Below are 16,898 nucleotides of genomic sequence, written 5' to 3'. Positions count from 1 at the left end.
CCGGAAGACCTCTGCGTACCCACACAGGTTCACATATCCCTGGAGGAGAATCACTGATCTACAGCATGAGAGAGTTCCACTTGCATTGTATTAATTCTGAAGAGGAAAATTGTATTTGGAACAGTTCTGCAGCATCCTGGAAATGTTAAATCCATGCTGCTATTCACACCATATTGCAAAATCACTCTTTGCTGAGCATATGTAAAGATCTGCTGCTCAACAAGAATCAAATAGTGTGGATACTTTCTAAATGTAGATTTTTTTCATAGCTATAGCTGTTCAAAACCACTCTAATCTCCTTAAATTCATTGTTTTAAACATTCTCTGTGTTATACTGAAAGCACCCTAGCCAGTTTACAGCTACATAGCCAACACAGTTTAGAGAATTGCTGTGTGACATGCTGAACCCTGAGAAACACTGTTCATCGGCAGTGACTCGACTCTAATGACGTGGATCAATATTTAATAGGTGTTCTAATTATAGCGGTTTCAAAAGCACTCAGCATTGAATTAACTCTGCTCCTATTGATGTCAATGGGAGCAGAGTTAGGGTATGTCTACACTGCCAAAATAGTTGTGTTCTTAATTCAGGTTGGCTAACTCATGTTAAAATAGCAGTGAAGACATCGTAACTTGGCTTGTAACTTGGATTAGCAGCTCCAGTTCAAGCATAGAGTTGAACTCAAGCTGACTTGCCACATCTTTACTGATATTTTAACCCAAGTTTGCTAAGGGGGGTTAGCTAACCTGAGCTAAGAATGCACTGGCTTTTTGTAGTGTAGACACACCCCAAGGCTAATGCTAAATGCTTTTGAAATTCTTACTCCTAACGTCAGGACTCCTGCTCTTAGTTCCAGTCCCTGCCACTGACTTGCTGTGTGATCTCATACAAGTCACTCAGCCTTTCTGTCTGTTACCCTATGAAATGGGGGAAACAACATCTATCTCACAAGTGCATTGCCAGAGTTAATTAATGCTGGGAAAGATCTTTGTATGAAAGGTGAGCAGAAGCTTTCATAGTAATGTCATGGGTGATGTGTTACTACATTAACAATCTCAAACCATTTGGAGCATTTATGTGGAGTTGCACAAAATCATGAAGTATCTATTTTATCATTTGGCTCTTTACATGTACAATGCATGGTATTCCATCTAAGAGGCTATTATTATTGCTGTTAATTCAAAAAAAAAATTAACTGCACAAACACTGAAACAGTTAAATTAACTGACAGCAAAAATATTCCTCAGGTTCTCTATTTCCTAATGTATAATTACCAAAAAAAACCAAACCCCAAAAAAACCCCATCCAAAACCCTGAAAGCAGCTTGCTTATTGACAGATGTCTAAACTTGCCTCTGTTAACCTTTCATGCTTTCTGAGATATGAATTTTGACTGTGCTGCTCTAATGCTAATCAGAATGAAATCGATTTGTGAAGACTCTTCTTGACCAGTGCTTAATAAAAAAGTGGGTTTACTTTTTTTAAAAAAGTTACTGTTTCATAATTCTATGAGAATTTTTTCTTTAAAGGCATAGAAATAACTAAAGCTTGCAACTTCCAGCTACCTAAGGTCCAACTACCTTAGCTTGATAGTTTGCTGAAAGAAAAAGGGAGGTGTCTCTCTTTTTTAGTAAAACCTACAGCTATTAATTTAGATAAAGGCAAATATAGGATTCCCACCAGGCATCTACAGAGAATATTAGGTAAAATTTTCAAAAGTACTAAGTATTTTAGGCTCCTAACTCCCGTTTTCAAAAGTAATTTAGGCATGTAGGGCCAGATTTTCAAAAGTATTTAGGCACCTAGAGATACAAATAGGCACCCAATGGGATTTTCAAAAGTGCCTAAGCAGGTTAGGTGCCTAAGTCTTATTGAAATCAATTGCAGTTAGGTGTCTAACCTGTTCAGGTCCTTTTGAAAATCCCAGTAGGTGCCTATCTGCATCTTTTGTTGACTAAATATCTTTGTAAAACTGGCCTGTAGGAGCCTAAATCCCGTTACCTTTCACTGAGATTTAGGGATGATTTAACCTAGAAAATGACATCGACCCAGATACATTGCTCAGATGTAAAAAATCCACCCTCCCCCACACCCCGAACAACATAGTTAAGCCAACCTAAGTATCCATGTAGACAGCACTAGAGCGATGGAGGAACTGTTCTGCCAACCTATCTACAGCCTCTCAGGGAGGTGGATTATCTATGCTGATGTGAGAACCCATCCCATCATTGTAAACAGGCTACACTGAAGCATTACAGCAGTGTTGCAGCTGCACTGCTGTAGCATTTTAAGAGTAGACAAGCTCTTAGCTCCTAAGCGCCAAAGTCACTTTTGAAAACTGGACTTAAGAGCCTGAGTTAGTTAGGTGCTTTTGAAAATTGTACCCATTCTGTTTAAATGAGGGAGTTTCCCCAAAGGATACCCAACTCATTCTCAACTGGGAATGCATAGTGTGAAGTCAGGGAAAAGGGACTAAGGAATTAAAGCCCATGGAAATAATCTAAAGCTGCCAGTTCTGTTGTTCTCATCAGTCTTTATTATAGTCCCTTTGTGGCTATGAATTGTGGGAGAGGGCATAAAGTTACCACCGGACTTAATATTTCCAGACTCAGCCTTATTTTCTCAATGATCCCATGTCCTGCGTGAGTGTCACATGCTGTTATGATGTCCTATAGTGGTACTCCACTGTCACATTGTTTTGCTACTACTTACTAATTTTTGATGCCTTGTCATGACCATGTTGCACTGGAACATGTTTATGTAACATTGTGATGCAAACAGAATGATACCAAGATGCACAATTTGAATTTTCTCTTGAAGCTTGTGAAGCAATATGACATGTGACCTAATGTCGACCCTACTGTAAACTAGTGAATGTGCTATGCCATAGCCTCAGTGTTGCTTTTCAGTTCTGAGAAGTTTCTCACAATCTGTAAATGTTTGCACTTTCCTGGATTCACTTTGTTAGCCAGTTGGGATAAATCATACTGGACGATAAAACTGCCATTGTAACAAATTGCAAGTACATAAAGCTGCCTGATGGTGGGAATTTGCTGCAGGCCCACTGTTTTGAGAGGGCCCCGAAAATGATAGAGGGGTAGCCAGGCCAAATTTGAGTGAGTGGTGTTGCGACTTGGCTGTGGAGTTGCAGTGTCACTCAGGTTTGGAAACTGCCAATGACAGTGAGAGAAGCGACTTGCCTGCCCCAGCCAGGCCCAGATCCCACTGTTGCCACCACTGACATCATTGTGCCGGGCCTGAAGTGACCTGGTAGGCCGAGAACCTATACGTGTAGTAGTGGGGTCAAAGCTCTGGGAGAGGCAGGAATAGGAGCAGCCCCCTGGCTGCACATGTGGCAAAGCCCCCTCAAAAAGGAGGTCAGAGATCCCACAGGCCTGGGCCCTCTCTGACCCCCATCTCTTCCCTGACCCCCCCATTCCTTCAGAGAGGATAGCAACCCCTCAGACCTGGGCCCTCTCTAATTCCCCACCCAATTCTTAAACTCTTTAATCTCCATGATAATTTTTTGGAAGGATGGAAGGTAGGGTGGCCAACTTTCTAGTTGCACAAAACCAAACACCCTAGCCCTGCCCCTTCCCTGAGGCCCCAACTCTGCTCACTACATTTCCCCTCCCTGAGTGGCTCACTCTCTCCGACCCTCACTCACTTTTACTGGGCTGGGGAAGGGGGTTGGGGTGCGGGAGGGCTTTAACTAGATGTGCGGGCTCCAGGATGGGGCCAGAAATGAGGGGTTCAGGGTGCAGGAGAGGGCTCTGGGCTGGGACAAGGAGTTGAGGTGTGGGAAGGGGTGAGGTCTGGGCTGGGGATGCTGGCTCTGGGGTGGGGCCAGGGATGAGGGGTTTGGGGTGCAGGAGGGGGCTCCAGGCTGGGGGGTGTGGGATGAGGGGTTCAGGGTGTGGGATGGAGCTCTGGGCTGAGGCAGGGGGTTGGGGTGCAGGAGGGGGTGCAGACTCGGGTGTGGCAGGGGATGAGGGATTTGGGGTGCAGGAGGGTGCTCCGGGTTGCAGGGGGGGACTCAGGAATGCGGCAGGGGATTGGGGCTCGGGGTGTGGGCTTACCTCGAGTGGCTCCTGGTCAGTAGCACAGTATGGGGGCTAAGGCAGGCTGCCTGCCTGTCCTGGCACCGTGCTGCACATGCCCCGGAAGCAACCAGCAGGTCCGGGTCCTAGGCAGCGGGGCCAGGAGGCTCCATGTGCCACTCTTGCCCACAGGCTCTTCCCCCCCCGCCAACTCCCATTGGCTGGGAGTGCAGAGCTGGTGTTTGGGGTGGGGGCAGCATGCGGGGACCCCCTGCCTAGGAGCTGGACTTGCTGGCTGCATCTGGGGCGCAGCACAGTGTCAGCTAGGACAGGTAGGGACTAGTCTGCCTTAGCACCACCGACCGGACTTTTAATGGCCTGGTTGGCAGTGCTGACCAGAGCTGCCAGAGTCCCTTTTCAATCGGGTGTTCTGGTTGAAAACCAGACACCTGGTCACCCTAATGGAAGGCTTCAGTTTCAGGTTTTTGCCCTGGACCCCCAAAAACCTCTGGGTGATTCTGCAAATACAGATGTGTGGATCCCAACCATCATCTTGTAGTCATGAGTACCAAAATTATCCTTTTCTAGAGGGAAAAACACAGGCAGCTAATCAGATTTTTTTAAAAGCAAACATTTGGTACAGTACTTGAAAGTTGTGAAAACATAAGGTGTTCTCTCGACTCTTTCTCTTTCTGTGCACATACACATAACAAATGGATAAGGTAGCAATCAAATCTAGTTTCCAGAGAGACAGGAAAAGTAGCCAAGCCTGCAAGCATCCAAGCCTGCAAGCACCCAAGTTACTGCAAGTGTATCCCTAACATCTCTATAAAGGTAATTCACTCCAATCTTTTATTATCTAAAGATTCTCTGAGGGTATTATTCTCTATAAGCCTCTTTAAGAAGAAACTACATCACAGACCTAATTTCACCGGAAGGTTGGACAACCGGAGATGATTCCCAAGGTGAACCTTGGGTAGGAGATGGTTTGGCATCTTCACTCTCTGGATTATTAATTAAATCCTTTTCACAAAGGTAAGATCCTGAAATTTGCTTTCTCTCCATGATCAGTTCTGTAACTAATCTCACCATTTCCAGCTTTCTCACTGGAAAAGTATTATAGAAATACCAAGAGCATAAAAATGAATTTTTGGACAGTGTCTAGCTTCGCCCTATAAATGTGCTAAACTTTCTGAGCTGGGCTGGAAAATGATCCTCAACCACTCTAGCTTCCTTATTGCTTTGTTCTGGCCAGAATGGCAATTCAACCTTTTAAAAAAAATCTTCAGAGGAAAATGTGCCTTGTAAGGTCCTGAAGCATATTTTCCTTTACATTTTAAACACCTGGTCCAACTTGGTATATTAAACAGAAAAAGTTACTTTGCCAGTTATACAGTTAAAGAGTCTTTTAATTAGATTCCCTTTTAAAAACTGTTTTCCAGAATACATTAAGGCATTTTAATAATCTGTCCTTGTTGCCTCAGAATGACCTTGTTAATATGCAGGCACCTTTTATAATATATTCCTCTCCGTACCTTGTAAACTGCTTCAGTAGTGTCTTGCAATTTATTTGCCTCAGCCCATGGCTCTTGGTCTTTATGCTGCATCCCACCATGCTTAGCTTCTACCAGTTGCAAGAGCAGTGCCACTGTTAGCCGGGATACTGACTTTACAACAGTGACTTTAACACTAATGGCATCCCTGAGAACTCTATCGCCCAATTCCACGCGGCTGACTCCCACCTTGTGCTCATGAAGTGACAGAAAATATAGAAAGAATTTTAAGCAAGGGAGGTTTGAAAGCGCCTCTTGCATGATGCGGAACACATGGAAAACCTTTCATTCATCACCAGCAGTTCTTAATAAACAATCTTGGATCAGGAATAAAGAGTCAATGCTTTTAGAGGGTAAAAGAGAAATCATTCAGTGTATGGTCTGTAGAACTGAACTCTAGTTAATTCCTTCTGTTTATCTAGCCTTGTAAACTGAGGCAAATTTTTTTCATATATGCATTAAAACACTGTGAAACAAATTGCCATATCTTATTATAAACAAAAAACAGCACCAATGAAATGTATCTGATGTATTAGGAGCTCCATGGGTAGTTAGAGACCAGGCTCAGCCATAAGGCCTGGTTCTGTTGTCACGTAAACCCAGAATAACTCCACTGAAGTCACTGGAATTACACAGGCATAAGACTGGCGTGAGAGCAGAATTGGGACCTATAAGGTAACATTTAGATCTGGATCCAAACATCCCCAAAGTTCAGATTGTTTGCAGAGGAGGTGATTTCAGTCTCTGGAAGCTTGTTTCATAGCCAGACTTCCTCAACCAAGATCACTTATCTGTGGCTTTGTCCCAGGGGCATGATGGATCATGGCTGTAGGGGTCATTTGGTAAAAAGTTGTCTTTGTCCAACAAGGCTCAGGACTGCATTAGTCAAAAGTGTTCCAGGTCAGCACTGGAAAGGCAAAGATGTTACAGGACAGGATTGAGGTGCATTGAGGAAACTTGCACATCACTTGGCTGCAGTTTTCTGGACTGAAGCCATTAGTAAAACCACCATTGAGAAAACAGAGAATCCTCTATATGTTAAAGTGCAATCACTGATATTTATTAACTTGTTTTAGTACAGGGTTACTATTGTAAGTACATATAATTACACATTCAGTGTCTAGGAGCAATTTATCCTTCTGTACAAAGATGGCTCTGAACAAACTCCACCAGATTCTAACCCTGGATCTGGTCTAGGTTTGGATGTGAATTCAGAGCACAGACCTGCCTATAATGGACTGAACATGCACGCAAGTTGCAAATACTCAATCCCTGGGAAAAATTTGCATTCAATTTTCATAGTCACAAGCTTAGAAATGTTTAAATTCACGGGAGTTTTTCTTGCTCATTATGGAGAGAGACAATCTGGATTGTGAGTTTTGAGTCAGACCTATCTCCACGTATAGCTCAGCTTTTATTTTCCCAAGACAGATAATGGTACTTTAAATGAGTAATTTCATGAAAGGTATCTCTTCTCTGCCTTGAGTAACTGAATTCTAAGGTGTTCTTTTAATTGTGCTATGGATTTAATTTGGAATGCATTGGCCCATTACAGGAACAGGTTTGTTTCATAGGTGAATGTCAGCCTTATGCCAAGATACAGCAGAAAATAAAATGATACCTCAACAGCTGCCTTTGCTCTTTCAAATTCCTCCTCCAAGGAGTGATTTCTGGAGAGGAATGAACCTCCCCAACGCTGCTCTTTGGTCGATCGTGCCTTAAAGAAATAAAGAATAAATAAGAAAGGATGACATGCTTTGTCACAAACTTTCAAGTTCCTTCTCTTTCTTTCTTCACTAGTGCTGAAAGTGACCTTCATCTGGTGCAATGCTGTATGTTTCCCTACGTGAATCCCCACCAACACCGGACAGAGCTTTAGCAGTGTCCACTGCTTCAGTGGAGCAAAGTAACTTGTCATTCCCTAGAGTTTCCTTTTCACTCAGGATTTAGACATGATGAACAATCCCAGTTTTGGTTATGTTTCAGAGTAGCAGCCGTGTTAGTTTGTATTCGCAAAAAGAAAAGGAGTACTTGTGGCACCTTAGAGACTAACAAATTTATTAGAACATAAGCTTTCGTGAGCTACAGCTCCGATGTAATGCATCCGATGAAGTGAGCTGTAGCTCACGAAAGCTTATGCTCTAATAAATTTGTTAGTCTCTAAGGTGTCACAAGTACTCCTTTAGTTTTGGTTATGAAAGTTCCTTGAAGCTTCAGAGGAAATGAACTTCAGAATGGTTAAAAAGACTGCAATATTAAAATCTTGTGCCCTGAATAAGCTATCTTCACATCTCCCCCTCTCTCCCCCCCCAAGTTCATTTTGCTTCATTCTGCAAGACAGAAATTTAGCTGCTGGAATTCCTAATAAGGAGAGCTGTCTCACAGATACCATTTCATTTTTGAATGGACTGTATTCAACATGATTAATACTTTGTTTAAATAGTTGAAAGTTTGTTTGAGAACTGGATCCTGTAGAGTTCAGCCTCTATTACCTGAACCCCTTGTGTTATCACCCAAAACTCCCTATTATCTAAAACAGGGTCACATTCTCTGGTGCCTGTTAATTACACTTACAATCCCCTTGATTGTCTGAAACTTCGTTTTCTGAATTTATGCTGTGTTCCCTGAAATTATCATGTAATCTCACTGTAGCCATTTCTGTAAATTACAATCTACTTGAAGAGACATTTAACTGAATTTGTATTTTATTTATTTTCAAATAGATGTTAATTTAAAAGAGACAAAGTGGGTGATATATTATCTTTTATATGGTCCAATAAACACTATTACCTGCCCCATCTTGTCTCTCTAATATCCTGGGACCGACATGGCTACAATACCACATATACATTTTTTTGAGACCCAAAATACACAGTACACCCCTGCCTCTGTGTGCAAGTCTTTTACAATAAAAAATCAGTGCTTGAGAGGTCTGAGTTGAAATTATATGTGGAGAGGACTTTCCTTATGATGATAAAAGGATGTGGGATTGGTTGGCACACAGGAAATGCATGGGACAGATATACAAACCTCACAATCTGCATAATTTTCTCACTCTTATCTAAGTGATTCAGAATGGGCAGAAAAGGATTTTTAGACAGATCTTGGGGTTTGGATGGGGACTGCAAAGCGAGCAGGGAGCCATCTTGAAAAGGAAAAGTGTGAGAGTTAGGCTATAGAGGGAGTATTTGGCTGCTATTTTGTTTGCTTCTACTATTGTTCTTTCACAATGGAGGTGCATTTAATTCACTATCCTCTGCAGGAGAAAGTTGTACCTATTTTTTCTGCACTTGCTGTATCTGTCTGTCAGGCTGTGTCCTGAGGTTTAGGATCACTAATACAAATACCTCTTTTGTATTGATTTTCTCTAAGCCTTGAGTACCTTGAAGACTTCAGTTATAATCAGAGATGACTCTGAAATGCAGGGCTCAGACCTAAATCCATGTCTATGCTTTCCTAAAGGCTGGAGGAATGAGCTCTGGGGTGTTCTTCCAGCTCTACAGATAATGGACCTGAGTCAACAGTGTGTGAAACTGGAGGAATGCAATGGTGAATTGGGTTCAGTGACCAGTCATGGATTTTTGGATCCAGATGTGAACTTTCCCAAAGTTGGGGGGATATGGGGGAGTTTGAAGTGTAGGATTAGGTTTGGGATATCTTTAATCTCAACATCCTGTCCCATGTTTTACGTTCAACAGGTACAATCTCTATTGCCTGAGCATCCTGCATACTTTAATTCTCCTCTTCATTGTTCTTCCCCTGAAGACCCTTTCCACTAGTCCTGCCTACAGCATATACCACCCTAATTTTAAGTAGATTATTCTTTGTGTGTCTTAACAACATATTAGAAAACATATCTCCCTCTTTGTCTCTACTTGCACATTCCAGAGCTTGGTTTACCATTGTTACCTTGACTGCATAGACTGAGCTGAAGGAATGGATTGTTCTTTTGACATCCCTAGCACACTCTTCTCTCCAATCTATCCCACTGGAAGCACATTAGTTATGTCCCTCTACTATTTATGCTTTTGTACAAAAGCCACAGTGCAAAGAACTATGTTAATTCACTGCAAGGAAAACCACATAGTGACCTCTAGCCTTGCCAAATAGAAATTGCTCTCTAACTCCACTAATCCCTTACCTCCACACTTGTCTAAGGTTAAGACTCATTAACTATTTGTCTGCACATGGTCCCAACTGCATTAATTTACATTATTATATTTCTGATGGTTGTACGTGGTGATATTCAATTACAATGAACCAGATTCATCCCTGGTGTAACTTCACTCCTTTGAAATTCAGGTTTGAACCTGACATAATGTGCTGTATCAGCAAGTGCTGTAATGGACAGTATTGTGATGAAGTAATCTAATATTCAGAAGTATACCTATAAGCAAATGTACAGAATTCATCTCCAGGAGAAGCAGCTCTTTGCAGTATTCTTAATGCACGGTCTCGGTACATAAATATTTTTTCTTTTTGGGGAAGGAAACTGACAAAGGGTCAGATTCTAATCTTATGTATTGAATATTTCTTTGCCTCCCTTAAATCTATTTCTACACTTGTGACTACATTTTCAGAGGGATTTTTTTAAAAAAAAATTGGAATCATGACATGCATTTGAGATTCCAGTCTGGTCCAACTGTGTGTATATTCTTCACATGTCTTTATGCCAGTGAGATTAGTTTACTGCAATGAAATCTGTATTGGCTACCGAATATTGAACCAACACCTGCTGTTAGTGCAGAACAAGATGGCACAATTGCTGTTAGAAGTGGGCAGTAGGAATTCTGCCTAACTGCTGTTTCATGCTCTGCGCTGGATGACTTTGACATCTGGATTGAGTTTAAGATTTAGCTGACAATGACCAGATACCTGCTGGGAATTGTAGTCTTCTCCCCATTATTCTCTATGGTGACCCATGACTGGGCTGAGATCTCAATGACTGCTGCAGTATTAAAATTAGGTCTCAGGACATCTGGCTTCTGCTTCCACTTTTAGCACGAACCTCCTATGTTGAGCTAGTTGGAAAATCTTATTGTTTTTTCCAGAAATTTCCAAACCTGCATTTCATTAGTGATGGGGAGAAAGGGACCAGGAATGGAGAGCTGGCAGACATACCAAGGAGCAGAGTTCTCCTGTGGCTTTCTCTAACAGGGGAATGGGCATACTGGAGAAGTAGCCAGTGGGTCTTCACACAATGTGGTCAATAAAGTCAGTACTCTATGTTGGGAGGTAGGTGCAACAGCTGCCCACTATCGATTACCTTCTGGGGTAGAAAGTCTTATTCCTCCGTACCAATCATTTTGTGCACATTTTTCTGCACTCGCTCTCTGTTTACATGGGGTATGTTCTGTTGGTGAGAGGAATAAATAATAGACTAATTTTGTGGTCTCTGTTCAAAGTAATAGGCCTGTTCCATGCCTGGTGTAACTTTCTTGATCTCATTAGAGTTACTGGCACACCAAATATGGATCCACCTGGCCCATTTTTCTTACTGGTACATACCAGACCACCTTATGCAGTCCCTGACAAACATTCTAAATAGTGATGCACAGGACTCCTGATGTGAATCGTGAGTTATAAATGTTTTAGGCTTAATTCTGATCTCCCTTAAGTCAGTGTAAATCAGTAGTAATTCCAATGAGGACCACGGAATTCCAAAAGTAAAAGTGGGGTGATGTCAGAATCAGGCCAATTTCCAAGACTGGGCACTTATGTCAGGGTCTTGCAAGTCAGTCTTTGGATGAGTAAATCAGCACATAGAGAGCTCCAATATCCAATGTTTAGGGCAGAAGAGGCCAAAGTTTGAAAATTGAGTTTATTGGGTTATTGAATAAGCAGACTATGTACCATTTGAAATTAAATATATTAAAAATATTCTGTTTGCAGTTCTCATCATTGAGGAGAAAACTAAATTGTAAAAAGACCAAATTCTGTAGAACATTTCCAGGCAGATAAATTCACAAGTGGGAATCTACTAAGGTAGCTGGCACTAAAAACAGCTTGGTGCTACAAAGCTTCAAAAGCTAAAATTGGGTAGCATATGACAGGAGTAGAATACTGAGAAGGAAGAAGTCGACAAACCATGACTGCCCCAAAGTTGTTGTGTATTCTGACCTTCAGATACATTAAAAAAAAAACAATAAACCCCCCAAAACGTGCCATTGTAACTTATATTTACATTGTTCTGTTAATTGAAATTCTGCTACATGCAGGACTTTCTGTTTGTAAAGAAAATGGTGTAGCTCTACCTAAATAACTTCAAGCACAGACAACACAAGCCATTCTTTTAGAGAGCCTCCGCTCCACACTGGGGACAGAAGCTAGTATGCTTTGGAACTGTCAGAGATGGACAGTGAAGTGCATTAAGGTGATTCTCTCAGGAGCTGTAGATGGCAAACAGTAGCAAATTTGACAAGTTAAAACCTCCAGTGTGGTTGGCTGGACCATGTTGCATATGCATGGGGTGACCTTTAATATGAAGGTCAAGATCTGTGGTGGATCAAGTTTGGCAAGTATATCATCTGGTAAAAGCCACAATAAGATTTATTTTACCACAAGAGTATTCAGACCTTTGTGATGGGAGAGGGCCAGGGCTGTTAGGGGACCTGCAAGGAGGTAGAGAACTTTTCACCTACTGGTGGCAACCTGACCCATGTTGGCACTGACTGAAACTAATTTATGTTTGGTGGACTCAGTCCAGTTCTTTGTAGAACACTATTTGCATCACACATACAGAAACGGACACAGTGCACATCGTCAGTGTCAACTGAGAAACTCAGGACTGAATGTGCAGTGTCCTGCATGGAGCTTGGAGGATGAGCACTGGTTGCAGGAGGGAAATTTGGAGGAGGCAGCAGTATGCCTGTGTGTGAGCACATGGCTTGACTATTACCTCCAGTTGCAGCATCTGTAAATAGTTCTCTTAATAAACAGCCAATCTAGTTTTACAAGCATGGAGTCCTTTCATGTTATTACCCAGCACACGGGACATGAAACAGAATGGGCCATGGAGATTAAACTACTCTGAGTGGTCCCTCCACAGTCACTTTGGTGCTATAATAAAGTATTGGAGCTCTTAATTGATTCAGAAAAAGAGCAGCCATAGAAGGGACTAAAATTCCTTTCCACAATATCTTCTTTTATTGGGGATAATTTTCCACATGTGAATATGATGAGGCTTTTTGCAACACTTGTGGAAATATGCTTTGTAACAAAGCTCCAAGGCTGTCACTGGCCATCAGTTCAGTAATGTTTCTTGACCATACTAGAGTATGACTCAGAAGACGAAAAAATTTCCACTTACCAGGAATAATAAACACAGAGCATCGGGTCAGCAACTCGAGCCTTATCTCTCTTTTAAGTTGGCAAAGTCAATTCAACCTTTTCTTATTTTGATGTTACAGCCATTTTACTTTTATGGAAACTAGTCTAACTGCACACGTGCAGCATAAAAAATGGAGATTTTTTGCTTCTGCAGGTACTCAGCTTGAAGATTAATAGGAAAAAGATGCAAAACCACAGACACTGTAAACTAAATTTGCAACTGTTCTTACAGAATGCCACACATTACAAATTCTGCGAATGTCTGCCAGGGTACACATAATCTTCCTGCCAGTGAGACCTGCTAAACTGAAGAACACTCTCCTAAAAGAGGGCATGGAAGCACATAAAGCTAGACTGGCCAAAGCAGTAGACAACATACCATGCAGGGAAATGAATTACACAACCTATCAGGTCTTCTCTATCGCTAACATGTCAATCTATTGTATAAAATATAAAGAAGCGGAAGGTGTCATTGTATTAGAATTAGTGCGAAGGTAAAAGGAGAATAAATTCAGATTTTGCAGTTAGGTGAAAATTGGTAAGGAAAGGAGGCTCATCTGGTGAGTAAAGCACAGAATGGGTGACAGGAGAACAGGGTTCTATTTTCTGCTTTGCCACGTATGTCTTGTGTGACCTGGGACAAGTCACTCAGTGGATCTGTGCCTCATCTGTAAAATGCAGATATTAATACCCACCTGACATGGGTGTTGCAAAGCATTTTTCGATCCTGGGATAAAAGGTGCTATATAAGGGGAAATTATTGCTATTAACTGTATTATCTGGGTCCTTGAACCCCCACCCATGCTCTGATCTGGATAGAATAGTGAAATTGTGCAGCTGAGAGCTCAAAAACCAGCAAATGCCAAATGAAGGTTGTATGCTCAACCTCTCCTCTGACCCTTTGCATGTATGCATTACCTAGTATATCTTTTAATTAAGCATTGCCAGAAAGCCCTGTCCAACACATCTTACAACGGGTCCTCCTCCATGGAGGTGCAGACCCTAAATTTAGAACTAAATCCACCATTGCTGAGCTCTTTCTCCAGTACAGCTTATCGTTCCACTGGACAGGCTGCTATACCCATCTGTGGATATGCTAATAAGCACTGAAGTAGGGATTCCCTCTTTATATTCCCTAGAAGTTCTTCAGCTATGGATACTCCAGTTTGGATAGGAGAGTTTGGAAAAAGGAAGCTTTTTAGGATCTTCTTAGCACCTCTTAGTTATCAATAATAATAGGAAGCCAATAGGAAAAGGAAGGTTGAGGGGGCAAAGGAATCATTAGGGGAAGGGGACTTATAGGGCCCAGGAACTAAAGGAGATTATGGCGCGGGACACTACAGCTATAATGTACAGCAGCAGTCTCTCTCTCTCTCTCTCTCTCTCTGCACAACAGGGTGTGATGGCCAAATCCTGCCTTCAGCTACAACAGTGCAATCTTCTTGAAATCAAGGGGTTACATCTACCCAAATTCTGCTCTCAATTATACCCATGCAACCCCATTGCTTTCCAAGCTATTGAGTAGGTAGATATAAGGACAGAATTTGATTCTAAGCATCCAGTTTAAAGTAAAAAATCTGATCACCTGTTCGGTCAACAAATTTCTCACTGTTTTTCATTATTATTAGGTACTGAGTGAACTGTATAGGATTTCAGAATGTTGAAAAGCTGAGAACAGAGTATCCAAGTTTGGCTTCTTTTCATGTTTGCTGGGCTGTAAAAGCATCTTCTTACATTAGCTGGGTTAGGAATTGGCTTATCTTTATGACTTTTGAGACGCTCAGCACTGTATTTAGAAGAATGATTTAGGCTAGAGGTCTGAAGTGTTTCTCTGCACACTGAAATTTTCCATCCTGCTCTTCCCTCTTCTCCTTTGCTTTCACTATCTCTCTCCATCCTGCTTCTGCACATTCATTTCTGCTTTAAAAAACCAGGTTCATCTGGAATGGGTGTACTGCCTTTAAGGAGCTGCAAAAACTATACTAGGATCCCAGATTGAATAACGAAGAGATGCTATAAGGATCCTAAAATGAGGATTCCATTTCCTTAAATCATAAGCAGTAGGTGAGATGAAATATAAATTAATGGATCCTTGCAGCACACCTACATTTAGAGTTTCTTCAGCAGTAATTTAGTGGGGGATGTAAAGAATATAATTTGCACTGATGTCTTTGAGCAACTCATTGTGGGAGGAGATTCTTGGGGCAACAGTATGAAGGAGGTAAATGGACTCATTCTTGTGAATGATGTTAGTTACTTTAAATCCATCTGTTCTATGGAACAGGACAGGCGCTTTCTTCTTTATATATGACTCAATTCTTTTCTTCCCCCAAATCAGTGAGTTCCCTCATTCTGTCTCTTCCCATTCTCCCAGTCACTTTCATTTTGCTTTTTGACAACTCTTCCAGTCACTTACTTTTCAAATCCTGTGGTCTGATTCTCAGGGCCATTAGGCCTTTTGTGCTGCTCCCCACTTCCTTGGAAATGTCAGAATAGATCCAAACTAAGCTTGCCTACCTGGAGGAAGGGTGGTCACAAAGTGAGTCATATGAATTACTGGTGATTATTGTTGTTGTTTGTTTTCACTAGCTCACACAATATGCTAGGCAACCTCCAAACATAGAAGAAGGCTCAGTCCACCTCCAAAGACCTTACAAGATGAAAGGCAAACAGCCGGATGAAAAGTAGGGGAATGGGGCAGAATATATAACCAAAGTAATCCAGGTGGTAATTGGCCTTATTAGGCAATATGTTATAATAACCATACAGAATAAAAATGCTGGGGCAGATCCTCAGCTGGTGTAAATAGCCATAGCTCCACTGACTTCCACTGAACTCTGACAATTTACACCAGCAGATGATGTGCCCAGCTGTATGCTGAGTTCTTGTTTAGCCCTAAGGTCTAAGATTGCCTCTATCTCTCACTTGACAGGTTTCAGAGTAGCAGCCGTGTTAGTCTGTATCCGCAAAAAGAAAAGGAGGACTTGTGGCACCTTAGAGACTAACAAATTTATTTGAGCATAAGCTTTCGTGAGCTACAGCTGACTTCATCGGATGCATTCAGTGGAAAATACAGTGGGGAGATTTATATTCACAGAGAACATGAAATAATGGGTGTTACCATACACACTGTAACGAGAGTTATCAGGTAAGGTGAGCTATTACCAGCAGGAGAGCCGGGGGGCGAGGGGGGGGGGAAGGCAGTGGGAGGAACCTTTTGTAGTGATCATCAAGGTGGGCCATTTCCAGCAGTTGACAAGAATGTCTGAGGAACAGCAGGGGCGGTCTTTATTCAAACCTAAGTTAATTGTATCCAGTTTGCAAATTAATTCCAGTTCAGCAGTCTCTCGTTGGAGTCTGTTTTTGAAGTTTTTTTGTTGAAGAATTGCCACTTTTAGGTCTGTAATCGAGTGACCAAAGAGATTGAAGTGTTCTCCGACTGGTTTTTGAATGTTATAATTCTTGATGTCTGATTTGTGTCCATTTATTCTTTTACGTAGAGATTGTCCAGTTTGGCCAATGTACATGGCAGAGGGGCATTGCTGGCACATGATGGCATATATCACATTGGTAGATGTGCAGGTGAACGAACCTCTGACAGTGTGGCTGATGGGATTAGGCCTTCTGATGTTGTCCCCTGAATAGATATGTGGACAGAGTTGGCAACGGGCTTTGTTGCAAGGATAGGTTCCTGGGTTAGTGGTTCTGTTGTGTGGTGTGTGGTTGCTGGTGAGTATTTGCTTCAGGTTGGGGGGCTGTCTGTAAGCAAGGACTGGCCTTCTCTTCGAAGATCTGTGAGCAGTTGACAAGAACCTATCCTTGCCACAAAGCCCGTTGCCAACTGTGTCCACATATCTATTCAACTGCTTAGTTCTTGTCAACTGCTTGAAATGGCCCACCTTGATTATCACTATAAAAGATATCCTACCCTCCCCCCCACTCTCCTGCTGGTAATAGCTCACCTTACTTGAACACT

The 16,898-nt window shown here is 41.9% G+C and overlaps 1 protein-coding gene across 3 annotated transcripts in view; it reads right to left on the bottom strand.

The window, feature by feature from the left end:
• The window catches only part of PEX5L (peroxisomal biogenesis factor 5 like), a 162,082-nt gene that overhangs the window by 28,361 nt on the left and 116,823 nt on the right, over positions 1-16,898 (bottom strand). For all 3 annotated transcript variants that reach the window (XM_038417536.2, XM_038417535.2, XM_043492501.1), the window contains one exon: positions 7,215-7,310. In XM_038417536.2, coding sequence (XP_038273464.1) covers positions 7,215-7,310 — 96 coding nt within the window. The remainder of the gene's footprint in view (positions 1-7,214; positions 7,311-16,898) is intronic.

This window comes from Dermochelys coriacea, chromosome 9, assembly GCF_009764565.3.
Source record: "Dermochelys coriacea isolate rDerCor1 chromosome 9, rDerCor1.pri.v4, whole genome shotgun sequence".
In the NCBI taxonomy this organism is placed as follows: Eukaryota; Metazoa; Chordata; order Testudines; family Dermochelyidae; genus Dermochelys; species Dermochelys coriacea.
The sequence above is the reverse complement of the archived record's forward strand: the minus strand, read 5'-3'. Positions and strand labels throughout refer to the sequence as shown.